The following is an 11900-nucleotide window of genomic DNA, read 5'->3' as shown; positions in this document are numbered from 1 at the left end:
GGGACTTAACTAGACAAAATAACCCCCAGTCGATGTCTCAAAGCCTCAGTTTAGACTTCCACGCCACAGCGGGCTTTGTTAGGCTAAGCCGAGTGATCTCTGAGCTCTCCTACCCGGAAGGGAGGTGAAGACAGTCTCTTTTTCCTTCAGTCTGTTGGTGGATAATGTGTAACTGTTGGCAAATACACAAACCTGCCCTAAAGAAAATCGAGATTTTCAAAAACTGAAAAATCGAAACCGAATTTAAGGAATCGGCATATTTTCCTAAATGCTGTCTGATCGGCAGAACCCCTGCCCTCCTGGGCAGCCACTGACACTATTTTATGGAGAAGTGGCAGGTTTCCTTTTTTCGGCCTCCTGTCTCCCGGGGGCTTTTTTAATGCAGAGCACGTGGGATCCCTTCTGCGGCCCTTTCACACCCAGGGCTATCTTCCCCCATGGCAGCTCTTGAGCTCTTGAGTAGTACAGAGACCTTGGTCAGTGCCTTGACATTATAACTTTATTTTCCTTAGGTCAAGCCAAATTCTTAGGACACCCTCCCCCCTCTTCTGTGTAAGACAAGGGCAAGAGGACATACATGCCGGCCCAAAACACACCCGAGGAGTCGTGAGGACCCCTGGCACCCGACCTTTCTCTCAAAGACAGTCAAACGACACGTTGTGGGAGAGGGTGGCATCGTGGCACCAGGTTGAGATCTGGGGCGCCACTGAGGCTGCGGGCGCGGGGCGGAGCAGCACCCGGGGAAGCTGCCGGGTTCGGAAGTGGCTACCAAGGGAGGGTGTTCTCATCCTGGAAAATCTGAGTCAACATAGGCAGTGTCATCCTCTTCCATTCCCCAGCACCGAACGTGGCTGCCCCAAACGCCGCCGAGCGTGAGCTCGGTTCTAAAGCGACAGCAGGCAGCGAGGCGGAGAGGGGCCCGGAGGCGGGAGGTCACTGGGGGGCGCGGAGGGGTGTTTCGGGGCGCAAGGCAGCGGTGACCACTGCAGCGGCTCCCCACCGAGTGGGGCCTGAGGAGGAGGGGCTGAGCTGGGCGCCTCCCTGCGAAACACCACCCACCCCTCAGGACAGCTTATCTGGATTGCCCCAAATGTGAGAGACAGGAAGATGATGGAAAACCTGGGACGCGGAAGGCTCTCACTGTGGGGTTCAGCCATCGCTGAGCCCTGGGGCCCCGCAGACAGCCCCGGCTCTTTTCTTCATCCCAGAGTCAGGCACTAGCCTCTGTCCCGGGAACCGAGCCTCAGCTGCCTGCAGGGCTAGAATGCTGTGATGCTGAGAACTGCGGGGCGCTGGGTGAGAACCACGTGGGGCCTGTACTATGTATTTCAAAACTTCATGCTTCCCTGCAGCCTCAACACCAAAAACAGGCAGTGAGCATCCGCTACTTTCCCCCAGCCCAGGTGGCCAGGTGCCCCAGCGTGGTGAGCTGGCCCTGCCACAGTTCCCCTTCCTGCCCTCCCGGATTGTAACCTAATGACAGAGATCCTTTGCTCTACCAAACTAGTCAGGTTCCTGAATCTTCTCCAAGGCCCATCTGCACACTTTCTTATAAAATCCAGTTTTAGCAAAGAGCCTTGCTAAGTCACTTGAGCAAAAACCACCCCCTAATATCTGATCACCCCTATTATTTGACAGATTCCCCATCCGTCACCCTCCCCTAGGTGATTTCGGATCAGCCTGGCCTGCGTTCAGCAAGAAGCCTATTAGATAAGATTAGTCAGAACCCACCTTGCCCCTCATGTTATCTCTTAGTAATTTTCCATGCAGTCACCCCCACCCTGCTTCTTGGCTATCCATTTCCACTTGCAATGGGAATTAAGCTCAGTCTTTCTCCCCCGACTGCAAAATCTCATTGTGGTGGTTTCCATACCTATCACCATGGACCTCAATAAAGTCAGCCTTACTGTGTGCTGTGAATGCTGTGAATATTTCTTCTCTCCAAAAGTCATGTTGAGACTTAATCTCCAATGTGACAGTAATCTATTCGTGGATGAATGGATTAGTGGGTTGTCCAGGAGTGGGAGTGTGGCTCTACGTGAAGAACAAACACCTGAGCTGGCACACTCACCCTCTCGCCGTGAGGTGCTCTGTGCCACCTCGAGACTCTGCAGAGACTCCCTCAGCAAGAAGGCCCCGCCAGGTGTGGCCCTTTGACCTCGGCCTTCTCCAACTCCAAAACTGTAAAAAAGAAATTTCCTTTCTTTATAAATGACCTAGTGTTGGGTATTATAAGGAACAGAAAACAAATTAAGATCCTTTGCTTTAACAATTGTCATTGAATAATTTTCCTGTAATATTAGTGACACTCAACACACCACTGAAGGCCTGCCTGCTCTTTGCTTGTGTCCACCCTGACCCCCAGTGGCAGCACTGGCCCGCAGTTCCCCACTCCCTCTGCTCTCCTCCATGTGGTGGAGCCCCTGGCTTTGCAGGGTGGCCCCTTCATGGTGCACAGTGACTGCCTTTCTAGGACCTGGAAGCACAGTCACCTGTTTTTCTGTGCCTCCTTGATGTCTCCATTGTGGCCGCAGCTGACTGGTCATGAAAGACTAGAAAACAGGGTTTCTGTCCCCAGTACCACCTGTGGAGGGGTGGTAGGAGAAGAGAAGGTAGTCATGCTGAGTGAAGGAACTGCTCTGCCAATAACAGTGCATTTTCCCCCACCTCTCTGCAGACCACATGTGCGGGGACTCCTAGGGGTCTGGTGCTGCGGCTGTCATGCCTGTCAGCGTGGCAGAGACAGTATGGTGCCCTGCAGAGCAGTGGCAGCACTCAGGGAGTAGACTTGCTCATGAACGTACGACATATACCAGGACGACGTTAAGATTTGGGAGGAGACTGGTTTGCAGGTGATGAGCCAATGAAATATGAGTTACTGTGCTACTGTTCGCATGACTGTATTCGTAGGTTAGCGGAATCCACTTTACCTGGCACAGAGAGCAGCTGCAGAGGTCAGATCTTTCCTCTAAAACATACAAAAGTATTTTTCCGTAGCAAGTGCTATAAGGTACCATCTCAGGTCTCAGTTTGCTGCTTCTGCCATTATCTATGTGATTATTTTCTTACCTCTTCTCCATGCAGAGAAATAGCCTTCTTCTGATACAACCTGGACTTCATTTGGTGTGGCTTCTCCTTTTATAAAGAATGTGTTGGCTAGCTACTTCACTACCTGGCTTCTCAAGCAGATAATAGCACAGAAGCCATCCCCCTCTCTGCCATGTGTCCATCTCTTATGGGATGTCGGGCTTAGTGTGAGGCATTTTGACATTGTTGAGACTATGGGTAAGGCTGCCCTCTACGAATGGGTGGGATTTCCTCTTAAGTGAGTGGATGTCTGTCTTGCTAGTCTCCCAGCTGGACCATATAGACAGGAGTTGGGACTCCCGCCCACTCAGAGCCCCACCCTCTTGGTCCAGACATGGAGGAATCCCGTTGTGTCTGGGGAAACACTTGGATGCCCCTTGCCTCGTGGAGGCAAGCCTGCAGCTAGGCTGGAAAGGACGGGACCCCTGTTTAAGGGGAACACATTGTGCATTTTAAACCACATTATTATGTAGATGCTATCTTGATGGGTTTCCATTTTCCTTTGAAGCCCGATGGAGTTTGACTTCGTGTCCCTGCCCGAATCTCGTATTGAAATGTAATCCCCAATGTTGGAAGTGGGACCTGGTGGAAGGTGATTGGATCGTGGGGTGGCTTTCTCATGAACAGTTTAGCATCATTTCGTTGGTGCTGTCCTCATGACAGTGATTTCACGAGATCTGGTTGTTCAAAGTGCGCAGCACCCCCGCTCACTGTCTTGCTCCAACTCTGGCCATATGATGTGCCTGCTCCCCCTTTGTCTTCTGCCATGATTGTAAGCTTCCCAGGGCCTCCCCAGAAGCCAAGCAGATCATCATGCTTCCTGTACAACCTGCAGAACCGAGAGCCAATTAAACCTCTTTTCTTCATAAATTACCCAATCTCAGGTATTTCTCTCTAGCAATATGAATACAGACTAATACAAGCCTTAGTGAAGTCTTATTTTAACCATTTCAGTTTGCACTCACATCACAGGAATGGAATCCATCTGGGGTCGGAGCATCAAAGAGAGGGAGCTCTGCCCAGTCTGCCATCAGCAGGGGGTGGCTGTTGCAGGTTAAGAACCCCCAAGAGGGTGTCAATCTTGGGGAACAGGAGTTGGAGACACAAGATCCAGTTACCCTCCCCATGTGGTACTTCTCCATTTATTTTCATGTTTGGAGGATCTGTCCTGGTTATTTCAAGGATACAGTGAGTTCCTTAAATTTCCTAAGAAGCTGTCCTGTGACTGTAGGTCCTAAATTGTTCTGTTCTTATAAAGACGCAGTGGGCCACCTAGGAGAAAAATATAAAAGGTAGAGACTCCATGTCTGGGTATATGCCCAAGAGAAATTAAAACATAAGTCAACGTGAAGATTTATACATGAATGTTCATAGCAGCATTGCTCGTAACAGCCAAAAAGTGTAAACAACACCCATGTCCCTCAACTGATGAATGGAAAAATAAAATATGGCACTGTATGTCTCTACCAGAGAATGTTATTCAGCACTGAAAAGGAATGAAGTATTGATACTTGGTACAACATGGATAATCTTGAAAATATACTAGACAAGTCAGTCACAAAATGGCAAATATCGTCTGATCCAAGTTATATGAGTTGTCCAGAATAAGCAAACTAATAGAGACAGAAAGCAGCTTAGTGGTTACCAGGGGCTGGGAGGAGGAAGTAAGTGACGGGGAGTGACTTCTTTTTTTTTTTTGAGATGGAGTTTCGCTCTTGTTACCCAGGCTGGAGTGCAATGGTGCGATCTCGGCTCACTGCAACCTCCGCCTCCTGGGTTCAGGCAATTCTCCTGCCTCAGCCTCCCGAGTAGCTGGGACTAAAGGCGTGCACCACTGTGCCCAGCTAATTTTTTGTATTTTTAGTAGAGACGGGGTTTCACTGTGTTGACCAAGATGGTCTCGATCTCTTGACCTCGTGATCCACCCGCCTCGGCCTCCCAAAGTGCTGGGATTACAGGCGTGAGCCACTGCGCCCGGCGGGGAGTGACTTCTTAATGAGTCAGGGTTTCCCTTTAGGAATGACAACAGTGTTCTGGAACCAGGTAGTAGTGACGGTTGCATAACATTGTGAACAAACTCAGTGCCACTGAATTGTACACCGTAAAAGATTTTAAATGGTGAATTTTGTGTTATGTTTATTTTACCACACAAAAGGGAATGCAGTATTGAGACACACAATAACATCAATGAAAGAAACTGGAAAACATTGCGTTGGGTGAAAGAAGCCAGTCATGGAAGATCACACATTGCATGAGTTATATGAAATGTCCAGAATAGGTTAATCTATTAACACAGAAACAATAGTCAATATCAGGAGCTGATGGGAGTGTCCAATGTCCATTGTAAACCGATGGCTAGCAGCTGTGGGGTTTCTTTTTGTAGTAATCAAAATGACCTAAAATGGGTTACGGTGATAGTTGTACAACTCTGTGTACACTTAAAAGGAATGAATCATACGGTATGTGAATTATATCTCAATAAAGCTGTCACACACACACACACACACCAGTACCTAGATAGCAGGGTTCCATGAACCGCCTCTCAAACAATACAGGTAGAAAATACGACTGATCTAGCTTGCATAATGCTAGGTGAGGTGGAGAGACTCAAAACACCTGGGATCCACACTAGGACATAAATTTTCTACTAATTAGAGGACAAAAAGAAAAGTTTGGATGTGGGCATTGGATCCTTCCCTCAAATGTGCTGTGACTTTTTCTCCATGAGACTTAGAGTGCTGGGCAGAGGAAGAAAGAGAGAAGGACAAAGAGAAACAGACATGGATGGCATAATGTCACTCTAGGCTCTTCCTCAACCATGTCCAACTTCTTCTCCCATCCCTGGGATTGGCCAAGCCTGGCAGTGCCAACTGGGTGGGATGCCCCAAGCCCTATGGAACATACAAGGGTTCGTTCCCATTTCTTCTCTTTGGAGAACTCTCCAACCCTCTACCTCCTGCCTGTAGATACCCCAGGAGCTCTAGGACTTGTATCTCTGGAGTGTTCCTGGGGTATCTGTGGCTGGAACTTGTGGGGTTTTCCAGGAGAGCAGCCTGGAGAGAGATCAAGACACAAGCATGCTGCAGTCACACTGACTTGGGGTGATGCGAATTGTTTATGTAAATAGCCACCCTGCAAAACATTATTTGTCCCAGGCCCTACACAGCGCAGGGTGCGTTCTCCCCAACTTCATAAATAATGCCAGTGGGGAAGGAAGAAGAGTATGTTTACCCCAGTGGCTCTGTCACAGGCAAAGCCCTGCTGGTTCTAAACCCCTCGGTAACCATTTCCCTTTCTCCTATGTGATGCCTGGCGTTAGGAGCATCAGAGGCGCCTACTGAGTGGGAGATGATGAGCCCCATCAGTGATGAGGATGCTTTGAGGGGAAGTAGCAGGTGTGCAACCACAGTTATGATTTGAATCAGATGAATTTAATTGTCTTCAGCAAGTCAAATAAAACATTTGCTTGTGTTCCTATTATTTATGTTTTTCCCGATTATTAAGTGTTTATAGAGAAGTATTTGAAAAAGATAGAAAGGCACGAGAAGCAAATGAAAGACACCCATAATTCTACCAACCAGACACAACCTCCTGTTGACCTTTCCTGTTCAGATGATTCACGATATCAAGGAGAATTGCTACTGGAAAAAGTCTACAAATTCAATTATATCGGGATAAAAATTTCATCAATTGTTTGATAGAGACTTTAATATAAAAAGTTAAACTAAAACTTGTGAAAAATATATTATATTTATATTAAATTTCACATAAGGTGGTAGAAAGTGCAGCTACATTCTAATTCCTAGAATGAATAAAGATGACTTCATCACGTTCTTTGGCATAAATGTATAACAGCGTAAGACGACTTTGACTTCACACTTGTGCTGCACGTTTTAAGAGTATTGTGCAAAGTATATGAGGCCTTTAAAAGTTTTTCTAAAGCCCCCTCTTAATTCTTAGATATCAAAATTGTTTTCTTTTGCTGCCTATTTTATTGTTATCCTATTTAAATTGTTTTCTCTTCTTCAGGCAAATGCTTCAGTTTGTGTCACTATTTGCATTTCCGTCAGTGAGCACTATTTCTTTAGGCAGTTCAATCAGGAGTGGACATCTGGGGGGATTGTAGCAATTTCAGGAGCGAGGGTCAACATAAGGGCCAAGTGCAAGGTGTACAGTCATGATGTCTGGGTACTGTGGGGACCCTGGGTTCTGAGGAGTACTTGGACTGCACTTGACAGCACTGAAGTTTCTGGAAGCAAACCTCCTGTATGAGCTGCTGGCCAGAGCTGTGTGCTCCATCTCCTGGGTAGAGTTTCCCTTTCAACTCTTCTCTCTCAGGCTTCCATTCTCACATGGCTGCTCCTTTCTGGCCGTTTGTCTGGAAATATAGATCAACCTACAAAACAGCAGATTTCCAAGACATCTACCCTGAGCAAGGCTTTGCTGATTTTTCTTCTTGCCAGCACCATTTTGCACCTTATGTATATGAACAAACTTGGCTGAATAGTTATTTTTTTTGGGACAGAGTTTTGCTCTTGTTGCCTAGGCTGGGGTGCAATGGCATACTCTCGGCTCATTGCAACCTTCACCTCCTGGGTTCAAGTGATTCTCCTGCCTCAGCCTCCCAAGTGGCTGAGATTACAGGCATGGGCCATAACACCCAGCTAATTATTATTATTATTGGTATTTTAGAGTCAGGATTTCACCAAGCTGGTCAGGCTAGTCTCGAACTCCTGACCTCAGGTAATCCTCCTGCCTTGGCATCCCAAAGTGCTGGGGTTACAGGTGTGAGCTACTGCACCTGGCCTGAATAGTTCTTCTCTTAATTGGGATGCAGGGGATAAGAAAAATATTTTTATCTTTTTCACCTAGATAAGAGTTCTCCAGACATGAATTCAGGAATACATGAAATTCTGTCATATTTACACAAAGTCACTACAGACTTTGATTTTGTATTCTGGTGGAGAGCCTAGGAAAAATTTCTTTCCATCCTGTTTGAGAACCACTTTGTAATGAGCATTTATTTAATAAGACCTCTGCCTTCCACTAAATGTCATTGTTTGTCTTCCGAATAAAAAACACCATGCTACTCTTCGAAAGAAAAAAAAACTAAGCTAAAATTTATATGAAACCCAAAAGGACCTCAAATTACCAAAGCAATCCTGAGGGGTTAAAAAGAAAAAACCAAAAGCATCACACTACTTGACTTCAAAATATACTACAAAGTATAGTAACCAAAAACAGCATGGTCTGGCATAAAAAGAGATACATAGAGAAATGGGATAAAATAGAGAAACTAGAAATAAATCCGCACATTTACAGCCAACTGCGTTTTGACAAAGGCATGAAGAACACTCATCGGGGAAAGGACAGCCTCTCTAATAACTAATGCTGGAAAAAGTGAATATCCACTGCAGAGGAATGAAACTAGACCCCTACCTCTTGACATATATAAAATACATTCAAAATAGATTAAAGGCTTAAACGTGAGACCTGAAACTGTGAAACTACCAGAAGAAAACATAGGGGAAGCACTTCAGAACATTGATGTTGGCAGAGATTCATGGAAAAGACCTCAAAAGCACAGGCAGCAAAGAAAACGATCAACAAAGCGGAGACCACCAGCAGAATCGGGGAAAATATTTGCAAACTCTTCATCTGACAGGAGATTAATATCCAGAATAAACGGAACTCAACAGCCAAAGACAAAATAATCCAGTTTTAGAATGGGTAAAAGATCTGGATAGACATTTTTCAAAAGAAAATGGCCAACTGGTATATGAAAAAATGCTCAACATGACTAATCATCAGAGAAATGCAAATCGAAACCTCAGTGAGAGAGAATCTCACTCTAGTTAGAATGGCTATTACCAAAAAGTCAAAAAATAACTTGCTGGTGAGGATACAGAGAAAAGGAAATTCTTATAAGAGTGTATACACGCGGTGGCTCACGCCTGTAATCCCAGCACTTTGGGAGGCTGAGGCGGGTGGATCACAAGGTCAAGAGATCGAGACCATCCCGGTCAACATGGTGAAACCCCGCCTCTACTAAAAATACAAAAAAAAATTAGCTGGGCACGGGGGTGTGTGCCTGTAATCCCAGCTACTCAGGAGGCTGAGGCAGGAGAATTGTCTGAACCCAGGAGGCGGAGGTTGCGGTGAGCCGAGATCGCACCATTGCACTCCAGCCTGGGTAACAAGAGCGAAACTCCGTCTCAAAAAAAAAAAAAAAAGAAAAGAAAAAGAAAAAAGAGTGTATACACTGTTGGTGAGAATGTAAATTGGTACAGCCATTATGGAAAATGGTATGGAGATTCCTCAAAAAACTAAAAATATAACTACCATGTGATCCAGCAATCCCAGTACTGAGTACTGGGTATATGGTTAAAGAAAAAGAGGCTGAATACCCCCAAGCAATACCTGCAACTGAGGATTCTTCCCGGAGAGACCCACAGCCCGTCATTATGGCTCAAGAGTTTGTGAACTGCAAAATCCAACCTGGGAAGGTGGTTGTGTTCATCAAGCCCACCTACCCATACTGCAGGAGGACCCAAGAGATCCTCAGTCAACCGCCCATCAAACAAGGGCTTCTGGACTGTGTCGATATCACAGCCACCAACCACACTAACGAGATTCAAGATTATTTGCAACAGCTCATGGGAGCAAGAATGGAGCCTCAAGTCTTTATCAGTAAAGATTGTTTAAGCGGACGCAGTGATTTAGTCACTGTGCAACAGAGTGGGGAACTGCTGATGTGGCTAAAGCAGATTGGAGCTCTACAGTAACCACAGGCCCCATGCTGATGTCCCTCCTCAAGGGCTGGATGGCATTGCAAATGATGACAGCACTTCCCGGTGGATGAATTTGGGAGAACGAACAGCGTTTATCTTCTTTCGGCTCAGTATTTAGACGTGGATCAACTTTTCCTAACCACAAGGCCAAGAAGAAGGTTAACAGGCTGTCTTGGTTTTTTTCTGCATGCGCTCTTTGGTTTTTGGAAGACTGTGACAAGTTCTGGCCTAGGATTCGCTCACTGACCCTCAATTGTTCTTTCTCTGTTGCACACTTTTCTTACTGTTCTCTAGTGTTTCTCAGCTACGTTTATCCAGACTCCTTCTCCACAATGATGAATCCATAGCTGTTTTTCTGCTACTGCTCATTAGCTGAAATCATTTTGCTGCTTGACTTTATGGAGTCTGTGTTATGAAATCAGTGGGTATTTTGAATGTGTGTTTTCAAACTACATGAATCTCTCCACTCAACCCCACCCCATCCCATCCCACCTTGAGAATCACTGCTCTGAACCAGTGTTCTCCAGCTTGTCCTCTCACAGATCTTATAGGAAATGTTCCACAATTCTGTGAAAGGTCTCAGGACCCAATTGGAGAAATCATATGAAAAGTTAAGCATAGTTGGTCTTCGTGTCACATGGATCGGAGGCACAAGTGCAGACGCTGTGGTCATGTGGAACACTCTGATATTTAAGGTGGACATCCAGATAATCCTGAACACTGTATTTATTTGATTTAGAGTACCGGCAAAAAAAAAAAGACACAAAATGTAAAACATCTGAGAATACCCTACCCTAAGAGTGTATCTGTGGAAGCACCCCCACCACACTTTGAAAACAAGAATCCCTGATGAAGTTTGCCTGTTCTAGGATTGTAAGATTGTTAATTTCCTTCTTCAGTCTTTAGTGAGAATGCTTAATTTCTTTTCTAATTTAAAAAAACATTTTTTAAAAAAGAAAATGAAATCAGAATTTCAGAGACAACTGCATTTTCATGTTTATTGGTGCATAATTTACAATAGCCAAGATATGGCCCCACCCTCTGTCTATCAACAGTCAAATGGTTAAAGAAACTATACTACATATACACAATGAAATACTATTCAGCCACAAAAAAAAGAACAAAATCCTGTCATTCATGGCAACATGGACAAGCTTGATGGACACTATGTTAAGTAAGATATCCAGGCACAAAGACAAATACTGCATATTCTCACTCCTATCTGGAAGCCAAAAAAGTTGATCTCAGGAGGATGGAGAATAGAATAGTGGTTACTAAGAGGCTGAGAAGAGTGGAGGAGATGGGAAGAAGTTGGTTAACAGATATAAAATTATGGCTAGATGGGAGAAATAAGTTCTAGTGTTCTATACAGAAGCATAGTTATCCTATGTTGTCAACTCTACTTGACAACAATTTAGTGTACATTTGCAAACAGCCAGAAGAGCAGATTTTGAATGTTCCCCACACAAAGAAATGATAAATGTTTGAGGTGACAAATACGTGAATTATACTGATTGAATCATTATACATTGTATGCATGTATCAAAATATAACACCATACTTGGTACATATGTGTTATTATATGTCAATTAAAAAGTTTTTAAACTAAAAACAATAAATCATAACTAAAACAAAAACAAAAGCAGGGTAGCTATTTCTTTACTGGCATATATGTTTCTTTCACTCCATGTCCTTCATGCTATTTTCACCTAGTACAAGCTGGCTTCATTCACATTGAATTTTTGTTTTGAAATTTTACTTGTATTTTACCATATTTGTAAAATAAAATTTCTACCATATTTTACTTGTATTTTGAATTCCGTAAGAACTATTTCAGTAACTTCTGCCAGTGGATCTAGACTGTGAAGATGTTGGGGAACAGAAGATGAGGACAGAAGCTCAGGTGGGCGGGAAGGGTGAGTGCAGACCAATTTCTTCTTTCTTTTTTTTGAGACAGAGTCTTGCTCCATCGCCCAGACTGGAGTGCTGTGGCATGATCTCAGCTCACTGCCATCTCCGCCT

The 11900-nt window shown here is 44.8% G+C and overlaps 1 protein-coding gene across 1 annotated transcript; it reads left to right on the top strand.

Moving 5' to 3' along the window:
* Positions 1-9551: 9551 nt before the first annotated feature.
* Positions 9552-9872, top strand: LOC105707828 (glutaredoxin-1-like). The gene has a single exon (XM_064366639.1). The coding sequence runs from the start codon at positions 9552-9554 to the stop codon at positions 9870-9872; it is 321 nt and encodes a 106-aa protein (XP_064222709.1).
* The last annotated feature ends 2028 nt before the right edge of the window (positions 9873-11900 follow it).

The sequence above is a fragment of the Aotus nancymaae genome, unplaced genomic scaffold, assembly GCF_030222135.1.
Source record: "Aotus nancymaae isolate 86718 unplaced genomic scaffold, 86718_ANA_hifiasm-v0.15.2.pri h1tg000065l, whole genome shotgun sequence".
NCBI lineage: Eukaryota > Metazoa > Chordata > Mammalia > Primates > Aotidae > Aotus > Aotus nancymaae.
This window is presented reverse-complemented; position numbering and strand designations above follow the sequence as displayed.

Coding starts and splice junctions, on each gene's coding strand:
- LOC105707828 (XM_064366639.1), top strand. CDS start 9,552: ATGGCTCAAGAGTTTGTGAACTGCAAAATCCAACCTGGGAAGGTGGTT.